General features: G+C 43.4%; 1 protein-coding gene across 1 annotated transcript in view; it reads right to left on the bottom strand.

Moving 5' to 3' along the window:
* PDE1A (phosphodiesterase 1A) overlaps positions 1-22,698 on the bottom strand; it is a 130,950-nt gene that overhangs the window by 7,184 nt on the left and 101,068 nt on the right. Inside the window, exons 10-12 of the mRNA XM_075001747.1 lie at positions 15,646-15,727; positions 12,408-12,528; positions 4,587-4,774 (exon numbers count right to left, since the gene is read on the bottom strand). Of these exons, the coding sequence (XP_074857848.1) occupies positions 4,587-4,774; positions 12,408-12,528; positions 15,646-15,727 (391 nt within the window). The remainder of the gene's footprint in view (positions 1-4,586; positions 4,775-12,407; positions 12,529-15,645; positions 15,728-22,698) is intronic.

Below are 22,698 nucleotides of genomic sequence, written 5' to 3'. Positions count from 1 at the left end.
TTGTTACTTATTGTAATAGACTAAAGTAACTACATTTCTTCACTTAAAATCAGCAGTGGCACTGAAGCTATTTAAAGCAAATTGTTCACCATATCCCTGTTAATGTCACCCCTGAACTCTTTCAGAGGGACGGCTATCTGTTTTACAGTTAGCCTCTATAAAACCTTGGATATGCATATTTTTATCTTTCTAGTATCATCTTCACCATCTTGTTCATATTTTACAGGCCTCCAAACCCTTGTATGTCATCAATTTATGATTTAGAATTAATACTGTCAAAAAACCAAAAGTTTTACCAGAGGAAAGCTATAGGTTTTTATGTTAGTGACATTTTCATCACCATGTTCCATGAAACTACATCACAGTGAATTACCTCCTCTTAGCTTCCCCATGACAAATTACCCAAAGATCACAAATTACACAAACCCAGTTACCTGTCAGCAAAGATCACATATCACAGGTTTTCTCTAGGATGGCAAACAGATGTTGAAGAACCACTCCTCATAATCAAGCTTACAGAATGTTCACATGAGAACCATTAATAACAGATGAATCATTCTGGGGAGATTATAATTAGGGCTGCTCGAAAAATTTCCACAAAAACTGCAGGGTTTTTTTTATTAGAACATTGGGTTTTTAACTAATTACATTACATTTTTTCATTAAAAGTCTGCATGGTGAAGAAAATTTTGATTCTTTTGTCAGACAAAAATGAACATGCAAAAATTAAAAAACTCAAAATGTTTTAGCTGGAAATTTTCTATAGTGCCTAATGGGAGTTCAGTTAAGTCTGATTGCCTAATGTTCCTATTTGCTTGTTAATGGGCCGAGCTGCTGTACCTCCAAGTAGCACCCTGGAACCACTATGGTGATACTACAATTGTATGTTTGGTACAAAGTATGCCTGCGAGATACCATTTCAAAAATCTTCATCCATTGAACTGTTGGATAGTACACATTCCACGATCATTGTATGTGAAGGTATAAAGTATTACTGACTGAAATATATAGGAAATAAATATTGGAAACACCTACAACCAGTCTTTCAGTGACAGCAAAGGTGTACCGATCAGTAGCCAGACAGCATTGATGGCTCATCAACACAGAATCCACTATCCTAAAGTCTTCTCGGAAAAAGCAGGTAGGCAATGGGATCTGTCCCTGCCTCTCAATCACAGCAAAGATCTTTCCAGCAAGCTGGAAGAAAATATAACACAGTGGCATTATCACTTGGCTTCTTTCCCATCTGTCTCTCCCAGTCTGTTCCAACATCTGGAGGAAAATCAGGAAGAAAAAGGGTACATCTATACTTACTGGAAGATTGATGCTGTGGCGGTTGAGCTTACAGGGTTTGATTTAGGACACCTAGTATGGATGTGCTAAATCAAACAATCAGCGTTCCATTGCTGAGCCTGATACACCTTGCAGTGTCAAAGAGTAAGGAAAGTTGACAGGAGAGTCTAGAGAGTTAGTGACTATCTTTTCACAGTGGGGAAGCATAAGCAGCCCTGACTACTGACAGAGCTGCCCATGACAACACCACCCCCAGCTGGACGTGGATCCCCTGCACAATTCTGCCCAGCTCAGGTACACAAGGAACACTATCAGCCCCAAGACTTGGACAATATTATCTCCCTATCAGTGCTATAGCTTCTGAAGTAATAATGTATCAACCTGTCAGGGAGCAAGAAGCAGTGAGTTCAACTCTTATTCAGGAGTTTTTAATTTCCTTCCTTCTTCAACCATAATTTGTAACTGTTTATAATTACAGTAGTCCCTGGAGTTATGCAAAGCTTGCATTCCCATGCACCCTTGCATAACTCAAATTTCACTTAAGTCAGGAGCAGCTTATTTCCCCAGTGGAACGCACATCCTGCAGCTGGGGAAGCAGCAGGAGCCCCCACATTTTTTTTGGACTGCTCTGAGATAACTCTGAGCAGTGGAAAGGATTTGAACTATAAAGCCAGGTCTTGTCAATGGTCTTTAAACACTTTTTCTTGCTTCTGAGAAGTCATGTCTTTAAACTAGCTCCAAACAAAATGGCTCCAAAAGAAACAGATTTATGATGAAGTTATTAGCATCAGCTCCACAAGGAGACAAACATCTCCGATAGAGCCATCACATGACTCATATCCCATTCCTTACTGCTAGCCTGTGCTTCTTTTTTATATGGCATCCTGGGAGCAAACAAGTTTCAACTGTTTAGTGGCTCTGCTTGGTAACCCTTGCCACTCTCTGTACAGAAACCCTATATCATCTAAGCCAATCATTCACTTGTGCTTTCCAAGATTCAGATAGATACTATCGTCTGTCTCAGCAGTTACCAGTCCTCAGAATGGAATCAAGTAAATGATGTTGAGCCATCGAACATACTATTTTTTGCCAACCAATGTACAACATGTTGTTTAATGGGTTCATATGTTTCCAGCAATTTCTACAGAGAATCCCCGGTACACATTTCAATAGACAAAACACTCTATTGAGATGAAATTTGCAGTCTGTTTATTAATAGTAGGAGTTAGTAAATATGAGGTATTTCAGTTTACTGAAATTCCCTGTAAGCCCAGCTTAAGGACAATACATGCTGTAGGGTCACTTTGCGTTCAAAAAGATTACATGATAGATCCAGTGTGCAACTGAGAAGTTTTGATTTCAGCCCATCCATAAAACAGTATTGAAATATAAGCATGTAATTAGTCAAAGCTGAGGGAGAAGCCACAAAAAGAGCATTCATTGGCTTGATTACTAATACTAAGGAGTTTTTATGACTTCAGTTCCAAGAAGACATTTTTTTTCTATATAGGGCATCTTTAAGATTTATCTGCTATAATTCTAAGACAGTGAAATACACCCCTGCACTGAGGGCCAGGGTAAATCATATAGACCATTAAATTCCTACTTAAACTAGTTCCGTGGTTCAGACCTTAAAAAGGCTGATGCTGTCACTCTGCACAGAGGAATTACAGCTAGAAACTGCACTCCAAAATATGATAAAACTAAACCTATGTATGGTGTTTACTTTGCATGACTCATTCATTCAGTGTTTGTAACATTCTTTAATTTTATTTTAAAAAACAATAAGCAGAGACAATAAAGCAATTTTATTCCAAACATGCTTAGCAGAACAATTAAGCAAAAAGACCAAGGTTCCAACACTCGGATAAGATGAACAATTACATGAAACAGGACTCAATATCTTTTCAGTTGGGGAGACCATGTTATACATTAAACATCATATTATAAAACAGACAACCATAATCATCTTGTCATGAACCTGAGCAGCGAATAATGACCCCAAAAGACAGCATAGTGATGATTCTGAAGGCAGTTCAAATGAAAGAAGCTAAATCTAGTCATAGGTTTGTTTAGCCTTTTACATATGACTTTTGCATTTGTTAAAATGGCACTTATTCTGGAGAAGACCCAAACTGCAGAACTGTTAGCTAACCCTATAACTGAATAAGTTAGTTTACAATGGGTCTCCCTTTTATACTTCCAGCAGACAGCTAAGAAGTCATTTTCCAGCCATGCTGGGGTCTGATGCTTCTAGAGAGCCACTTATACATAATTTTTAGAGTGGTATCCCAAGCAAATTGAAATACTACATTTTGCTTCGTACACAAGAAAGCCATTTTTAATCCTGCATCTTAACCTCTAAATTTCTTAAGGTATATAGCCTGATCCTCCATTATTTTGAGAACAAAGATTTTACAGGTTGAAACACCCCACTCCAGTACACTCTGTTCCGGCAATATGGTTTTAGTTGGCCACAACCATGATAAGTGAATGTCCAGCTAAGTTTCCTGTGGTCCCATAAAGTTTTTTACCACCACCAGTCCTAGCTGGCAGTATTCTGTGATATTATTTAGCTGCAATTTACCCCCCACCCCAAATGCCTTCTAAGAGCAAGTGCTGGAAGTGTTGCTAATGCTTCCAGACAATATGGACCTCCCATATTTCAGCAAATTCTCTGGTTTGGCACTGGTCAGATACCCAAGGTTCGAGACTAGAGAAGTTCAGCATGTATTAACATTTTGGCTCTGTACTGTTGTCAACGGAGTGCTAAGTTGCGCAGCACATTTCCTATACTGCAGCTTATAAAGTCTTCCCAATTCCTGTTCCATCTTACCAGGGCAGGCATGGAATACTCTGAACCTGTGATTTTTATAGTATGCATTGAAAGTGAGCAGCAATATAAACATTATAATTTAATGTCGGCAATTGCATAATCACTGCCCCCCTTTTCTAACCGGCACCTTCTGAAGAAGTGGCTCTTGAGAAGCACTGCTATGGAGTGTCTGGCATTTCTTCTCCTCCTCCACTCACACAAATCTATTTGTGTTTCACAGGAAAAAACACAAGCATAAACAGGACTAGTATTGCACATAAAGAATTGCAAGCATATGAAATAGTCTAAAGGGTGAAGCCAGCACTGCAAACATTATAAATAAGAAACAGGCACATAAGACAGATAGATGAATGTTTATATATCAAGGGAGGGGTTGAAGGATAAATTGAACATGTGCTGTAGGTAGAGGAGGGTTTTGGGAATAACTTAGAGGACATTCCCCATGGGTTTATCATACCTTGCACAGCTAACTCTTTCCACCTTTCTTTGTTTTCTTGAATGATCTGTACCAAGTTGTCCTTAAAGCTGGATAGATCTACTGATGCTAAAGAATTGTCTGTGGAAGTCCCTCCATCACTTGTAGTACTTTTTACACTGGGTCTTCTTTGTGCATCGGCATTGCTTACTGCTCCCAAGCTATGCTGGCTAGAGAAATAAGAAAACTCTACATTACGAAAACAATTGGCTCTGTGGATTACAGAAAAACAGTTCATTTATGTTCGTTCTTTTGGATCTATAGGTAAATCACTAGTTAGAACCCTGGCCTTAGTCAAAAGAAGTGTAAGATAAATGTCCTTATGAAAGAAATTGTATCCCCATGAATAATCCTTAATGCCACATTTCCAGTAAATTCCTACAAAAATGTGACAGTGCTCCAACTTCTTTGCTAAATACTTGGAAGAATTTTGACATGCTAAATTTGGTAACACCTTCCTCTGTAACCCTTTGAAATGGGCAAGACATGAGACAGATGTCTGCTGCTGATCTGTACCAGAAAAGCCATAGATGCCAAAGGAAATTCAGATGCATTCGGTTCGTTCCAATTGGAAACACACCACAGGAACTCTGTTCATGTCATCTAAAGGCAGGACTTGGGTCAATTAACTCTGAATGCTTCAAAATACACCAGTAAAACAGGCCTATGTATTAAAAAAATGCATTGTAATATTAACCAAAACAGTTGGCTTTATCCAGTGAGCAACAGGTAGGGAGTGCATAAAGTTAGAAAATGTGTGTGTGTATACATATACAGATAATGTTAAAAATTAATTTTCTTGCCACCAAAGGAGGGGCCTATTTTGTGGCTGCGACCCAAGTAACGTCAGAGCTTTTCTTGTTTTCCAGAGTATGTCATTTGTCTGATATGATCTCAAACACTTTCAGCACAAAAGAATAAATGCTTGTACACACATAAATGGTTCACTGTTCCGCATAAAAAGAAAATAGAGTTACAAGTAACATTTCACATAAAGTGCAAGTGCAGTCTGACATTATAATTAGACTTTCTCCATGCCCCAGACTTATTAAACAGAAAGGGCATAGTGTACTTCAAATGTTTGTTTCGATCTGCAACTTAAAAAAATTACTCCATACACTAGTGGTTTCCAGCCATTGGCACATATGCATTAGCCAGTGCAGACTTCTGTATATAATCATTTAGGCTCCCAATTCCTTCCATAGGGTCAATTTCTGTACCGCTCATTTAAGCCTATTTCCCTTTGAAGCCAAAGGGAATTTTGCATAAACAAGGCTGGCAGGATTAGATGTCTAGAGACAAACCTCTGCAAGATCTCAGCCCAATGCCTTGGCTCACCTCTCATTTAGTTATGCCCACTTATGTGGAATTGGGATTGAAGCTAAAAAAGAAAAAGTGAGCAGTTAAATAGAATGTGGCACCACTGATGGCTTAGTAGAGCACAGTTGCTTACAGTGATTGGCTATGTCAACACTAGAGGGTTTTGTTGACAAAATTTGCGGAGCACCAACACGTAAAATGGGTTCTGTTGACGGTAACGTGAAAGAAAGTGGCATTTTTGTCGACAGACTTCTGCCTCTCCCCCACAAGACAGAACACCTTTCTCAACAGAGTCTGTCGATAAAAAAGCCAGGTGGACGCTTGGGAGGGATGTTGGGGGGAGGGGAGGGTGATTTTGTCAACAGATAAGTTCTCCATGGCACTGGCTAGCTGGCTGTGGGGCACCCTGTCCACCGCAATCAAAGCTCTGTACAATCTACCACCAGCTGCAGGAAGCCCTGGAAACCCCATGTCAGGAAGCTGAGAGTGTGCAAGCAGCAGAGCCACATGCTGCTAGCTCCACACGCTCCCAGCCACTCCCTGAGATCAAGAAAACACAGCAGAGGCCATCCAAGACCCCCCAGGCCCTTGCAGGACCTGCCTGAGGGGTCCAGGATCCACCTGGACGTCAAAGAGGTGGGCCCTATCTTGGTCCAGTACTGACTGCAGGACCTCTTGGGCCTTTGGGCCGAGGAGGCCATTCTGCTGGACCACTTGGCCAAGAATCACAATGTTCTGGACTGCACGTGCCTGGCCACAGCCCTGGAGGAGCATGGATACCCCATCTGCACCATGGAGCAGGTGCAGGTCAAAGTCAAAGAACTTTGCTGGGAGTACGTCTGGGCCCGGAACGTGCAGCACAGGTTGGGGGCAGGGACAGTCACCCGCACATATTATGTGGAGCTCCACCAGCTCCTGGGGGCTGAGGAGAGAGCCCCCAGTTGAGCAAGCACTGAAATGATGGAGGAGCGCCCCCCCCACTGCAGCTGGAGCCAGAGCAGCTGGGGACTGCACTGGAGTCCCAGGTAGAGTGTGAATTGGACCCCAAGTCCTGCCAGGGGAGCTTTGTCAGCATCCTGGAGTCAGTCCCACCAGCGAGGTGACATTGAGGGTGTCTCCAGATCTCTTCAGGGGACCCCCCCAGGGAGCACCCCACAGGTCATACATCCCAGGGTGTGGGGGGACAGGTGCAGCCAGGGGGTGCTGCAGGACTCACCAGACCAGCTTGGACAAGACCCTACACTGTAATCCCAGCACATGCAACCATGGTCACGGCAACATGACACAACGAGACCCAGCAGGCTGCCCCCAGCAATGGACACCAGCCCACTGCCAGTCCCATGGGAGGCTGCACAAGTCCATAGGCCCTGAGAGGGAGGGGCCCGCTTGCTCCTGCCACACCTGGAAGTGCACCAGCCACATGGGTGATGGCCCATGCCCAGACACACCATCCAGGAGTGCACCCCCAGCATGTGGGCACAACCGCAGGTGACAGGCAGCACCCGCCCCTGTGGACAGTGCCACTGGCCACATATATGTGTAGGGGGCCTTGAGGAGGGCCACGCTGTGGCTGGCTCACCCATCACCCACATGGGGACTCCTCTGTGTCTGGGGACTCCCCTGGGCCACTAGATCATCAGGCGAGGGGTGGGGGTGCAGCAGTCAGCCCAGTCCCTGAGGCACCGTGGGGTCCTCTTGCTATGAGCACAAGCATGCCTTCACAGGACATCCCCATCCCAGGGCCTGGGGGTGGGGGATGCTGCTCACAGTGGGGTGGGGGCAGGGTTGGGGGCTGTGTTTCAGGAATGAATTCCTGTTTCTCCCTCTCCTTTTCCAGAAGCACCACCAGAGCTCTGGGCCAGCCAGCCCCACCCCAGGCCTGGAGCCAGGCAGCCCAGAGGCGGCACTTGAGAGCCCGCACCCATCACCCTCGGGGCGGGCCTGCAGGTGGAGGGCCCATTTCCGGGCCAATGATGATGCCCTGCAGACCTACAAGACCATCCTGAGAAGGCAGATGGACCTCCAGGCGTAGCAGCTGTGGGACAAGCGGGAGTGGCAGATGCAGGACTTGGAGAGCTGGGCATGGGAACGAGAGTGGTGGACGTGGGCCTGGGCCAAACTGATGTCCCACCTGGATGCCATCACCAGCGCCTTGCAGACTCATTTGGCTCAGGCACCCATGGCTGCTGCCCCCACCCTTCCCACTTCCTCTGCAGGCATTGCTCCTCCCACTCTCTGCCCCCTAGCCCCGCTTCCCTGCCCTGCCAGACATTCCCCCAGCTGCCCTTGAGCAGGCATGGTGGCTGATGGCTGCTGCTGCCCCCCTTCTCCCCAGATCCCTCTGCCATGCCAGCCTCCCCAGCCCCAAGGCCTCCCCTGCTCCCTCTGCTGAAGCCGACCCCACCAGCCCCCCCCCACATCTGTACCTCCCTGTGTTCCCAGCTCCAGACCAGCCTTGAGGGGGACCCCAAACGCCCAGTGGGAGGGGATCCCACAGCTGATGCCACTTGGGATCCCACTCCCCTGCAGGGGAGTGACCCCCCTCTGCCCCTCCCAAGACTGAAGCCCCCCACCCACTGTCCCAACCCCCCCAATATATATAGTTGCTAGTATTCTAACATGCAAACAGTTTTCACAGATGTTCTTTTGAACAAGATTTTCTATTGCAGAGTAAAGGTTTATTTGTTCACCACCCCCATGTCCCTCGTTATTGGGGAGGGCTTGGGAAGGGGTGGGTGGGCAATGGGAGAGATCACAGTGGGGACAGGGTAAGGCTGCAGACCTGAGGCTCCCTGCTGTGGGTGTCTTGGGAAAGGGTCACTGGGGCTTCATGAGAAGCGAAAGGCTTGGTGGACTGAGGCTGCACTTGGATGTGTGTAGCCATGGCTGACATTTACCTCTCACCCCAGGAGCAAGGCCTCCTCCTTCAGCTCCATAATGTTGTGAAGGGCACAACAGGTGGCCATGACATTGTGCCCCCCCGCCCCCCCCCCCGTCCAGCCGCATCAGGAGGCACCTAATCCATGACTTCAGACAGCTGAATGCATACATGACCTGGTTTTGTGCCCAGTTGATGCAGGGGTTGAACAGCTCCTAGGTGGAATCCAGATGGCCAGTGTATAGCTTTATGATCCAGGGCAAGAGGAAGTAGACAGCATCCCCCATGATGCAGAGCAGCATGTTCCCATCCCTGACCGCCAGTTCCCAGTGGGGGATGTAGGTGCCCACCTCCATTCTCTGGCACAGACTGGAGTTGCGTAACATCCATGCATTGTGTGCCTGGCCTGACCACATGATATAGATATTAAGGAACCTTCCCTGGTGGTTGACTAGGGCCTGATAACAGTATGATGGAGTAGTACCCCTTGTGGCTGCACTGTGGTCTGCGGCTTGGATGGGGATGTGGGTCCCTTTGATGGCCCTAAAGCAGCTGGGGGAAGCCCAGGGTGGCAAAGCCAGCCACAACTGCATCCAGGTCTGTGAGGCAGACACCCCTCCAGAGCAGAATGGTGTTGGTGGCTGTCAAGACCTGCATGAAAAGGAGACCGAACACACATGCAAGGTATTGAGGGAGGTAGGCCCTGGCCACCAGGGGGTTCCCCATACCCCTTCCCACCCCCAAACCCTCCAGGTGCACCCCTTGGGAGGCCACCCTCCCACAGCAGCAGGTCTCTGTCAGGGAGGGATGGCATGGTCCTTCGGGGAAGGGGTCTCCCCAACCCCAACCCCTGACCACACTCCTCAAAGGTCCCACTGGGGTGGGACCTCCACACAGGGCAAGGTCTGCAGGCCAAATGTGCCATACCTGTATGAAGATGGTCCCAATGGTGGAATTGCCCTCACCGAACTGGTTCCTGACAGAGTGTAGCTGTCTAGGGTGGCAAGCTTCCAGAAGGCAATGGCCACCCACTTCTCCATGGGAATGGCAGGCTGCATCCAGGTGTCCTCCTTCTGGAGGGTGGCAGCAAGCCAGACACAGAGTGGAAGGAAGGTGTCCTTTCTCATTTGGAAGTTCTGGAGCCACTGCTGGTCTTCTCACTGCCCCATGATGAGGCGACCCCATTGTCAGCACTGGTGGTGTACTTCCAGACCTGACTGATCATCCAGTGTGGCAAGCATGGGTGGGAACATGGGACGCCAAAGGCATGCTCTCCAATAGTGGTATGGGGTGTGTCCCACCAGAAGAGCTGGACGATGGCCATGATCAGTATGAGCAGCAACTCCAGCAGCTCTGCCTGGGTCCAGGGCAAGCCTGGGAAGAGGTCTGCCTCCATGGGCACATGGACAGTGCATGGCCTTCCTCAGCATGTGTGGGAACTCTGCACTGGCTATACAGTCTCTCATGGAGGAAGCCTCAGTGTGTGAAGGGAATGGGTGTCTGGGAGGGGCTCTTTACGAGCATGCCTGGCCATGGCTCCTGGAACGGCTTACCAGCCATGCGACTCCATCTGTAGGGTTCCAGGGCCTGTTCTGTGGAGAGAACAGCCAGGGAGGTGTGGACACCCTCTGTCGACACAGCAGATTGACAGAATGATTTGCTTTACTGTGTGGACTCACTCTGTCGACAGATGTTTTGAAACTTCTACCAACAGATTGCTGTAGCGCAGATGCAATCATTGGGAGCACTGCCCACAACAGGAATGCACAAAGAATAAATTAATCCTAACATAGCAAAGTTATAGCCACATCATTCCAATACTACCAAGACCAAGGAATTATATACTACAGTGGAGGGCTAAATCTACACATTGAAAAGAAAATGCAATAATAGACACTTCCTAAGTTTTTATTTTAAGGAGAAATGGCCCAATATCTTCTACGATGGAAGAGAATCAGAAATCATTTTCTCATTTATGTCCTGAAGAAAATTCTGCTTCATGCCCCTAGAGACTCATGTAGTTTGTTCTTTGTTGTGTTTTGCGCTTCCTAGCACAGTGTTCCTGTCTGGTACAGTGATTCTAAACCTTTTTGATAAAGTGCCCCCTTTTCAAAAAATTATTAGCACCCCCAGACTTCTCCCATGTACCCCTAAGGGTATGCATACCACTGGCTGAGAAACATGGTCCTAAGGCAGTGTTTCTCAAACTTAAAACACACACGTACCCCTTTTGGGACTTTGACCTTATTGGTGTACCCTCTCTCTGTGCTAATCTCCAGATTTTTAATAATTTATTTTCTGCCGCATACCTTTTGAAATCCTTTCATGTGCCACTGGTGGTACGCATGCCACAGTCTGGAAAACAGTGTCCTAACATAATCTGAGGTCTTGAAACAAATGCCATTCAACCTGTCCAGATTACTATGCATTTTTCAGGAGTCAGATTTGTTTTGCATACCACCTCACTTAAAAACTACTTCCTTACAAATACAGGCAAAAATATCATAGAAGACTCCTATCATGTAATGTGCCAGCAGGCCTGTCTGCAGGCCTAAAGGCCTGAAAGAACAGACTGAAAGCTTCAGAAAGCAAGAGCAGAAACTTCCATTCTTGTAGTACAACCAGTTTCCCATCCCTATGTTACAGCCTGTTTCAGCCGTAAACCCCACAAACACCAGATAGCCATATCTGCCTGACACCTGAATTTAGACATAGGAACCTAAGTAACCAGTAACCAGGGCAACTTTGGCTTTAGCCCTGTAAGAACATTAAAAGTGGCATTGAGCCAGTATGTGCAAACCCAGTAAACAGCTAAGGGATAAAATCACTGTAAGGTCCTGACCCTAGCTGAGTTTCAACAGGGACTCTTCACCTCAGGAGTGCCTCAGGCTAACTTTGCCCCAGCAGGAGCAACCTCCGCCATGGCCCTGATGTGAGGTGCTTCGGGACTGGACCTTTCCATGGCTGAAAGGGATGTAAGCATGCCAAAATGCTTCTTATCCAGCCATATATATTCCTGTTGTGCTCCTTGCTTGCTAATGTGCACCTCGTGAATCTGAATTTGTAGTAACTTGGAGTAGATAAGCTTAATACATTAGTACATTATCCTTAATTGGCTCTGTGTTGAAGTGAATCCCGTAATCCTGTCTGGCCTTGAGAGTTGACAACTACTACTGAAAACTTGCTAATTTTCAAATTAATGAATTGGAATAGAAATAGTGTACTTACATTTCAGCATAAGCCATATGAAGTAGTACAAACAAGTCATTGTCTGAATGAACTTTTAGATTGTACTGACTTTACTAGTGTTTTTATGCAGCTTGTTGTAAAACTAGGCAACTATCTAGATGAGATAATGTACCCCGGAAGACCTCGCTGCATCTCCCATGGTACACGTAACCCTGGCTGAAAAACAGTCTGGTACAGCAACATGATAGATAGCTGCAATTACAAGATGCTGCCTCTAGGTGGTAACAGTATAAATATTCACCTCAGACTAGGAACAGATTAGGAAAGAATTATACTGCTGTTGCTCATAATGTTAGTTACATGGAATAAAACAAAAACAAAAACAAAACACCCAAGTAAATGGAGATTGTTCAAACCTGGGTGTCCCAAAGGCAGAACTTTCAGACTTTGAAGTTTCCTCTATAAGAGGAATAATGATTTTCTCCATTGAGTCCATTAGAAGAGAAAATGTGGGCTCTACTATGAAATCAATGAAACCTGAAAAGCAAGAAGAGATGAATTAAGGTCATACATTTTCCCTGGTTTCTGAACTAAAGACTAATCTTTGTTCACAAACTGGCTCCATCATCAGAAAGCACAGATTATGAAAAACTAGAGAGAGAAATGTCACCCAATTACATCCATAATGTCTGATCAAGTCTTAAAATGTTGGACTTCTGTGTCTTAATATCAGGACAATATTCTGAAGACAACATTCACTATAATTAGGAGATTTTTTTTCACTCTTAGTGTAATTTTTATAGTTAATAGTCTACTGAGAAATAGAAAGAAAGAAAGAAAGATCTGGAGAGTTACAGTACTAAATGAATGGTAATATTTAAAGCTTTTCACTCCCGTCTACACTGAACCATAGCATTTCACAATAAGCTTTTCATTGGAAACTTCGATTACGAAAATGCTTTCATGTCCAGCATTCTTATCCAGAACTCTCAAATAACTGGCATTTTAACCATAAGTAAATTTTAGTTATGTTTTCCATAAGTACAGTATAGTGAGAGTAAATACAAACAATACAACGAAAAGGCTGGGTCTACACAGCGTGGCTTTCCCAGCAGGTCCATGCTAATAAGCAGCCTCAAAATTGCAAATGGCTGCTCATTAGCATGGTCCTGTAGCTCATTAGCATAGCCGTGCTAGCGCTCGGTCTTGGCAGAGGTGGGTGCCAGTAGTAAAGAAGTCTTGTGGATGTACCCCTGCTGGCAAAAAGCCCCTCTGTTGCCAGACTCTTATGCCTGAATTTTTTCAGGCATAAGGGTCTGGCGACAGAGGGGATTTTTGCCAGCAGGGACACGTCCACACAACCTCTTTACTGCTGGCACCCCTTTCTGCAGAGACCAAGCTCTTGTGTGGCTATGCTAATGAGCTGCGGGACCACACTAATGAGCAGCCTCGAAATTGGAAATGGCTTCTCCTTAGCATGGACCTGCTGGGAAAACTGTGCTGTGTAGACCCAGCCATACAGTATACATTTGCAGTGTACACTACTACTGTTATTGGTAAATAAAGTACTCTGCATATCTTTTTGTTTGTTTCTTAACATCTAACCTTGCTTTTCTCTAGCATTATGCACTCCTAGGTATACCTCTCTTTTATCTAGAATATTTGCATATCTGGCAATCTCCTGGTCCCACGGCTGTTGAATATGAAAGCCTTTACTGTATTTACTGAATAAAAGGGAAGCCACGACAGGGCCAATGGGCAAGAAGTCAAACTATCTATGTTACCATTTAGTGCCTCATGCCAATGACGTCAATATTCCAAATTGCTGTTTATTATTCCATGGAAGTAAAGTGTTATTGTGCAGCGTGTGGGAGCATTCTGTCAAATCAGTTAAGAGAACAAGAAATATTCCTATGAGACAGAATTCATCCCACAGCTTTAAGATGCCAGCCCTGAGCAATGTATTTTACATTTTAAAGTGCTCATCAAAGTAGAGTATGACATAGTTAGAATTGAGGCTGAGCACTTCGACAAAATTTAGACAACACACAAGATAGCTATGGCTTTCAGGCTCTCTTACACTCTAACTCGTGTGTCCCAGCAACAGGCAGAAACTCAAGTATGTTGCCACTTGACTCTGTCTAGAAATGGAATGGGAGACATATTAAATAACAATATAATACTGGAGGATACTGTTCAGTTCAAAAATAGGACATCTTAAAAGAGGTGATTAGCCCAGGATTATTTGGGGAGACATGTTGACATTTGTGAAAAGCATTTTAAGGCATGTTTTCCTCATCAAACTTAGAATTGATGCCTAATACTATCCCCATAAAACTTTAATGTGATTATTTTTATCCTTATTTTACAAATGATTGGGGAAGACAAGGGTCTGCATTTCACTTTTGAAAGATCAGCCCCTAATTCTCTATTCCAAGGCTACCCATACACATACAAAAGGCTCTTTGAATGTAAGCTCTTCAGGGGAGCTATTACCCTTTTTGTTAGATATTTATGCAGCACCTAACACAATGAGACCACAGTCTTTGATAGGGGCTCATGTGTAGTACCAAAATAAAAAAGATTATCATCTAATCAAAACTGGTCCTACTTGAGTATTCCACTTGAATTCCCTGGGTTCACGCATGTTCATTTATATATAATTTCAAAATCAAGGGCAAAATCAGTGGCAGAGTGGGTATTGGAATTCAAGAGTTTCATTGATTTCGAGTGCCTCACTTAATCTATGATAGCAGGCTGTTTTATAGGTTAGTGTTTGAAAGAAAAAAAAACCTAATCTTCCTCTAAGAAGAGTAAAGAATCTTTAATAGGTTTGTTATGCTTCTTTATACAAAATTTGAAAATAAATTCTGAAAACATGTTGGTTCATAAAATGGCTTTTCAGTTGAACAACATTACAGGGCTGAGACAACAGGTCTTTTCATGTCATTGAAATGACTTTTCATATGGCTTATTCACTAGGGAAAAGGTAAATATACCAATTTTACAGCTGGATAAAATGAGATAGGGAGTCACTTAAGTAATGTCACATAATGAATCACTAGCAGTACCGGAGACAGACACTAGGAGTTTGTTTGAAGGGCCTTTCGCAAACAATGAGTTATTAGGTCTGGCCAGATTGCCTGTAAGGGTATATCTACACTGCAGAAGGGATGGTCTCAGAGCCTGGGCTCCAAGCTGATCCTGAATACGTGCATTGCAATTTTATAGCTCCACAACTAAGCCCTTCAAGCCCAAGTCAGCTGACTCGGGCCAGCCACACGGTGTGTCTACCCAGCAATAAGACCTATGGCACTATGTGTAGGTGACAACTTCTCCATGCTTTGCTTTACCAAATTCTAAAATGCCTATAGTATTAGCCGAACCCCAAAGGGGCAGATTTCCAGTACTGTGACCTAACTACTTAACATAATGTTCCCTATCCTTCATATGTTATGCTGAAAAAGCCTAATATCCCTCTTGACAAAAGCATATTACTACTCTGATATGCTCTGATTTCTATGAGTAAATATGTAGGACAAAACATGTTCTTCTCTAGCTTTTAGAAAATATTGTGTTCCGCATGCCAATGGAGGGTGACCGCTCCACAAGCTCCCAAATGGATTAGACAAAGGAAACTGCATTGATCATTACCTATTTGGGACTGAGCCACCATGGTAGATTTGCGATCACAAAGTGGAGAAAATGGCAGCCCTAAAGCAGCCTCCTTGTCTCCCTGGAAAGAAGCAATGTTTCATGTTATAAGAACACATACACAAAGGGGAAAACCTGAACATTGCTAGAATGTATCTGACCGACTACTTCTACCATTTACTTTTTTTTCCTAAACCAAAACAAGCTGTGGGACACAAATCTAACACTATGTTTTTAAATGCAAGAGAGAGAAGAGTAGGAAAGGCCAATATTATAACTTAATTTTAACAATTTGTATTTAAAAGAACATGTTGAAAGCAAAGGTATTTTGCCAGGAAAGGCAAATAAAAAGCATATTTTATAAGAAGACCTTCTGCAGACTCACAGCTTGGACTTAGAGCATCCAGGCACCGATCAACTTAACTTCTCTTGAAGAGATAGTGGACAAGAAAAATGAAAGCCAAACATTCTGACATGTGCCCAATTACAGAATTGTATTTTAGAATGGTAGGTGCTTTACATTTGCCTGGAAATTCATTGATAACTTTGTAATTGTAGAATTAAGTCAGTTTGCTGATGTATTTGAAATATAGACCTTTAATATTCATATCACTTAGCACTGAACAATAATCTGGAATGCATGTGAGAAAAAAATTGAAAAATAATTTCAGTACAACTACTTAACAGTAGCCACAGAAATAGAAGAATGTGCTTCAAATAGCCATGGATGGTTTTACCACTTCTTCCCTTAAAGTCCAACTGAATTCCATTACTTAAGTGAAGTTGTGGACCACTCGTGGCCATAGATAGATAGATAGATAGATAGATTATATCTATATCTGTATCTATATCTATATCTATAGCTATAGCTATATAAAATGGGTTCAGAGGGAAAGAAAAGAGACAAAGGTCCATATTGCAGCTGATACTGTCCTGTATATCTGAAATAGGTAGAGTGCCCAGAGATCTCTTCCCTTACCCTGTCCCCATAGAAGGTACAGTTTGCAACTCTGAAGTCAAGTACTGTCCGGTCCAGCATCGTCTGTGGTCCACAGATGCTGCTGGACCAGAGAGCTCAGCAGCCTGGAATGGGGGCTAGCTGGTGACAGGGGTACCAGCAGCAGCTGGGGAGCTGCAGCTGGGGCTTGGGAGCAGTGGATGGTGCCTCCAGAACACCTCATTGGAACTATAGCCTGATTATTTAACATAAGAGATAACACCTTATCTCTGACAAAAATCCAAATGTTAATGTAACATCACATTTGAGAAACCAAAAGTCAGGAAATCCCATGCCAGAGTTAAAACCTCAGAACTAAATATCTAAAACCTTAACTCTCTTCAGCTCATGTCTTATCATAGTTCTTTACTACAGAATGTATTTTAACAGTTTATATAGTATATAATGAAAGCTGGACATTATTATACAAATTTACACATTGAAAACTGTGATATAAGAAAGTCTTAAGATTTGACTTGATCTTTAATTCACGTAAGATATAAAAGTTAAGCAAGCTAAGTTTGAAGAAATGAGTTGTATGATTTCAAAATTAACATTTCAAAGTTGAAATTCTGTTTCTTTCTAAATAAACTCAAATTTAGAGCAAAATGTTGTCAGGGAACAGGTGGTAATTTGAGTGACTCATTTGTGTATTTTTCTAAATAAAAACAACTTTCCATGATTATGTTCTAAGAATTTGCCCTTGAAATTATGACTGATTTGTATTTTAAATCTTAATGACGGTTGAGTATAGATTTCTGTCTAGGAAAATGTTCATCTTCCCTCTGTGCCCACTTTTAAAACTGCATATTAAAAACTCCCATGTTTTTACAAACTCTCAAGTTCTGCCATTTTTGTCTGTGCTGCTCAGGGAGCAGGCAAATGACATTTAAAAAAACTCCATAAGCTCAGAAGTCTTGAAATTTCTTTATCACACTCTTGTCTTCTAACATGAACAGGATTTTACTATTTGAAAACTAAACTTTTTGACTGACTGATGTTATATAGAATGCAACAAAAATACAACTAAAAGTTCTAATCAGTATAACATGTTTTATAAAACAGGTTGGTTAAAAGACCTCAAGCTGGATGTCAGAGTTCAAATGCTTGATATTACGTTTTATTACATGGTATTACTGCTTTAATTTTGTGTCTAGCTATGTACAAAGAGTTTGAATTAAAACACAGTATTAAGGCATTACACGAAATTCAGACTGAATCCTTTCCACAAACTGTAAGTTAAGTTTTATTTTATTACTTATTTATTTTTGTATGGATGTGCACCTTTTGGCTTTGGCTGAGACTGGAAACAAACAACCCAAACTAGCTATTATCATCTAATTTCCAATCTGGATGGAAAAAAGGAAATGAAATTCCAGCACTTTTTCTATTTTGCATGTGCTCTGCTTTCAGCTACATGTTACAAACCAATCCTGCTGTTCTTATATAGGCACTGACCTCAACGGGTGGGATTTCTGGCTGTGTACTGACTACTAGACTCTCTTTCTATTCCCTGCCTGCACCCCCACCCCTAACTATCCTTCTCTGCAACATATTTAAGAAGCTTTGAACATTCATTTATCACTAACTTCAACCAGAACATTTCAGTGCGATACGTGCAGCCTAAGTTCTGTCTCGACTGAGTGCATATTTTCCCATTTACAATTGTGTACATTTGAAATGAAGGTGCTCTGAGAGGGTTTCACATTTTTATAATTATGCAATGCTTAAATATATTTCAGGGACAAAAATAATTTTTTAAAAATGTTCAAGTATCTGAGCAGTTTATTTATGATCTCATTATAGGGAAAGGGTAAAGTAGTAACTAGAGCATTAACTGATGATGTGATTCAATGAACATGGCAGTACAGAAATATATGTTGTTAATGACAGAGTCCTGGACCAAACATATTACCTCCCTTGTCTCCTGCCTCCCTATATCTAAAATACTCATAGAGTTGCTCATTTCTGACTTTTCCATGAACAATATTAATTTGGGCTGATGACCTCTCCCTTTTCCTCCAACATGCTATATCATGATCATTCCCATCTATGGTTAGAGGCACCAACAGGTGACTCCAGACTTCAAGTCTTGATGAATTTAATTAACGATCTGCTGCTGCTCAACATTTCCACAAACTGATGGTGTTCGTTATTTAGATTAAAGGCACCAGCTTTCCACTCTCACCAAAGCTAAATTAAAAAAAAAAACCCAACAAGGGTCTGAAAGTTACTGTTTAAAATCAATATTAAGCATCTTAAGGAATTGAGTGAGAACTCTCCAGAGCAGATGGTGTAATTTACTGACTCATTCATTACCCTGACCCCTATTCCAGTTTAATGTATGACTAATTCTATTTGAAAGCCACACAGTATAACATAGGAAAAGAACAATCTAGATGAGCCAAGCCACCAATATCTATCTATCTATCTATCTTGGCCAAAGATATGATCACTAGCATTGCTTTGGTGTATCTATACTAGGTGTTCCCAACCTATGTGTTGGGACCCAAACATAAGTTGCCATTAGATTTTCTAAGCGTCACCAGCTGGGCAGCTCTGAGCTGCATGTGGCTCTTTAAGGAGCCATTTGCAGCTCCTGTTGTTGCCGCAGCTCACTCCTCTTGCTTCCAGTCCCTGCCCTGCTGTGCTGAAATGAAACCCAATTAAACTGGTTTAACCACTGGCAGGAGGGATCCGGCCATTCAACCAATTAAACTGAGTCCCATTTCAGCACAGCAGGGCAGGGAACTGTCCATACTCAGGTGGGGGAAGGGAGTAGGAGGGCAGTGTGGAGAAGCAGTGGTGCTCGTGTGAGGTAGGTGGGTGGGTGTTTTAGGGCTGCGAGGGGTTTAAGCCTGTGTAGGGAGAGTAGCGGAGGGTAGAGGCACTTCAAAGTGCTTGTGGCTATGGGGCATGCTGGGACTTCAATGTTTGAAACTTTGAAGTTGCCATGGGGGGAATTTGCCTAATGAAGTTTTGTATATGCATCGTAGGGCTTCTTTAGTAATCTCCTATCACCCTGATTACCATGCCCCTTGAAGAAGGGGGCAGGTGGAGACATAGCAAAGATGACACTAAAGATCTTCAGTAACAGAGAGGTAGCCGTGTTAGTCGGTACTCCAACAAAACAAAGCAGCAGAAGTGTTGCAGTTTAAAGACTAACAAAAAATGACTATTCTCATTTCCAATACAGACTGACATTTAAAAGTACAGAGCACCAAAAAAATTGCAATAAAAACTGAAAAAAAATACATAGGGCTGAAGGAGGGCAGTTTCTATTGTAATTTTTTTTTGGCTGCTCTACTTATAAATGTCAGTCTGTACTGGAAATGAGATTGATCTGAAGAAGTGGGTCTATCCCACAAATGCTCATCACTGAATAAATAATTTTGTTAGTGTTTAAAGTGCTACATTTCTACTAAAGATCTATGCGCTCTGGTTTCTTTTCCTTTTTTAAGGATAATGTTTTAATTTTAAATAATTATGGTGCTCCAAAATGAACTATTCAAATCAGGCCTGCCGACATGGGGGAGGCAGTTGCCTCAGGCCCCTTTGAAATGCTGCAGCAGTGCTGTTGTGCTGTTCTTCATAGCTCTGAGGGCTGGGGCAGGCCATCGCTACCATCTGGGTGGAGCTAAGGGTGACTGCTCATGGTCTCATCCATTCAGCCCTTGCCCCCCACTTGCATTGGCACAGAGCCAAGCCAGCATCCCCCCCTTGCCCCAGGGCCCATGGTGGCTGCCAGCCTTGCTGATTCAAATGCTGTACTGAATAGCGGGGATGGCCTCCCACCCTTTTGGTGATCATCTTATGCTCACCCCAGTAAACCTATTTTAAAGCAAGTTAAATTCAATGTTAATCTCTTCTAAGAATTGCCTGGAATATCCTATCAAGCGCTATTTAGTTCATAGTGCTTTTGAACTGAGGGCATAGCCTACTTGCATAAACAAAAACAAGCATCAGGAAAACATGGGGGCCAGCAAAATGTAATTTTCTTAAATGTCCCCACAATTAAATCACCTGTTTTTCCCCATCCCACTATTGCTTCTTTTGTCTGTCGGCCAAGTCTCCCCCACTAAAATGCTCAATATTGACATAAGGGAAACAAAGGACGTTAGAATACATTTTTCTCTTGTTTTAAGCAATTTCTAAACCCTGAACCCAACAGAAAAATGGCACTTATTGAAACATGAGCTCAACAATCCATAGTCTACAAAGATTATGAACAAGAGATAGCAAAAATCAACTGACTGAGAAATATGTTGATGGGCCCCTATGGAGGGAGGGGTCCACTTGCACCCCTCTAATGGGCCATCGAACCCCTTCTCAGCTCCTTCCACACCTAGGCCCCCTGACCTCCTTCCTAGGGATTACCAGGACATGGAGCAGGCAAGTGGTGGCAGCTTCCCTGCAGCCTCCCTTACCCTCCTGCACTCACCGCTGCCTCTGGCCCTATTGGTTGGCTGGAGGCCTGCCAGCCACCCGAGGAAAAGTGGGGCTCAGCAGACTGGGATACTATGGCAGAGTGCCCCATGCTGGGTGCAAGGGAGGCTGTGGGGAGGAGATCCTCCCACTCCCTGGCTGAGCAGGAAGAGGGGAATCTTCAGGATGAACTGGGCTGGGGTGGCAGGGGTGTTTGGGTTTGAGGGGACTGTGTTCGGGTGGGGAGTGGGTGCTGGCACCTTGTGAGGCAGGTTCAGTCTGAGCAAGGATGGGGGTGGGGTGTTCATACAGGAAGGGATGTTGGGGCCTTGCAAGGAGGGTTCTGTCTGAATGGGGGTGGGGTGGGGTGGGGTGGGGGGCTCTTCAGGTTTAGCAGGAATGGGGAGCGGTGGCTGCAGGGTTGGGGGGAAGGCCAACTGGACAGCTAAGGGTGGGGAGAGAAGGGTATGGTCCACTGGGGAGGGGATGGTCCATATTTACAAAAAAAATCACCCCCTTCAAGACATTCCCATGTATGAGCCTGAAAGATCATTAGACTACGCTGTAAGTTCACTTAAAGCACAAGGGTGAAACTTAGGCAAGTTTTAGAGGCAAACTAATAAAATAGAACCCACGTCAAGGATTATTTACCACAATTTATTATTTGAATTCAAGTGTACTAATAGACTTCCTAAAAGGAAAGTTTAAAAGGAAATTTGTGAATTTGGTTAAAAAAGGTAAACCTAAGAAAAACAAATTTTATAACATCAAAAAGTCACTTGGAATAAAGGATTTTGGAAGCTTGATTTAATTATTGGCACACTTACTTAATTGCTAGTATATTAACTATTCAGGAAAAGTGTACTATATGTGTACACTGCAGATGGACTTTCTGTGGAGGTAAGTGTAACCATTCCTATTTATACACAGAAAAACAGACAGAAAATAATGCCTATTACTGGTAAAGCAGCGCATTAGCAATGAAGTCAAGTCTCGGGGGACAGGTTTGATGAATGAAGAGAAAATGACAGTAGAATTCAGGCTAGATAGGGTAAGAGGAGAATCTTTCATTCTATTTTTCCATCACTCTCAGTTTGTAGCTCTTCTTAAGCACTTGTGGTCTGATCCTCTACATTTGTCTTCTTAGAAAGTTTCTACTGTGGGGTGCTCTTGCACTGATAATAGCAATGAGGAGACTGCTAGGGAAACCAGCCATTGGCAGCAGCCAATATTTTAACCCTTATGTTTTCTTACTCTGCTTTGAATAGGGTTAAATAACACAATGGTTACAGCGACTAAGGTAGTCACCACCACACCCATCATTGTTACATTTGGTCAAGCCACACTGGGGATGCCAGTTAAGATAAAGAGCACCCTATACACAAAGCTTGTTCTTGCTGCAGCAGCAGGGCACCGCATTCTTGGCCTATTTTTATATATTATAGGAATGGTTATTAGACACTACAGTCAGGTATCCATCTCTTCCTATTCATTAATTTCCATCAATGTGATCTCAAGCTACAATTGTCACAATTATGTGTGAGAAAATCTGCCCTTTAATGACCAAAGCATAGCTGGAGATGAATTCAGAGAGCAAGTATGTCAGCTAGTATGTTTTCTCTGCTCCTGTC

This window comes from Carettochelys insculpta, chromosome 8 (assembly GCF_033958435.1).
Source record: "Carettochelys insculpta isolate YL-2023 chromosome 8, ASM3395843v1, whole genome shotgun sequence".
Taxonomy (NCBI): Eukaryota; Metazoa; Chordata; order Testudines; family Carettochelyidae; genus Carettochelys; species Carettochelys insculpta.
This window is presented reverse-complemented; position numbering and strand designations above follow the sequence as displayed.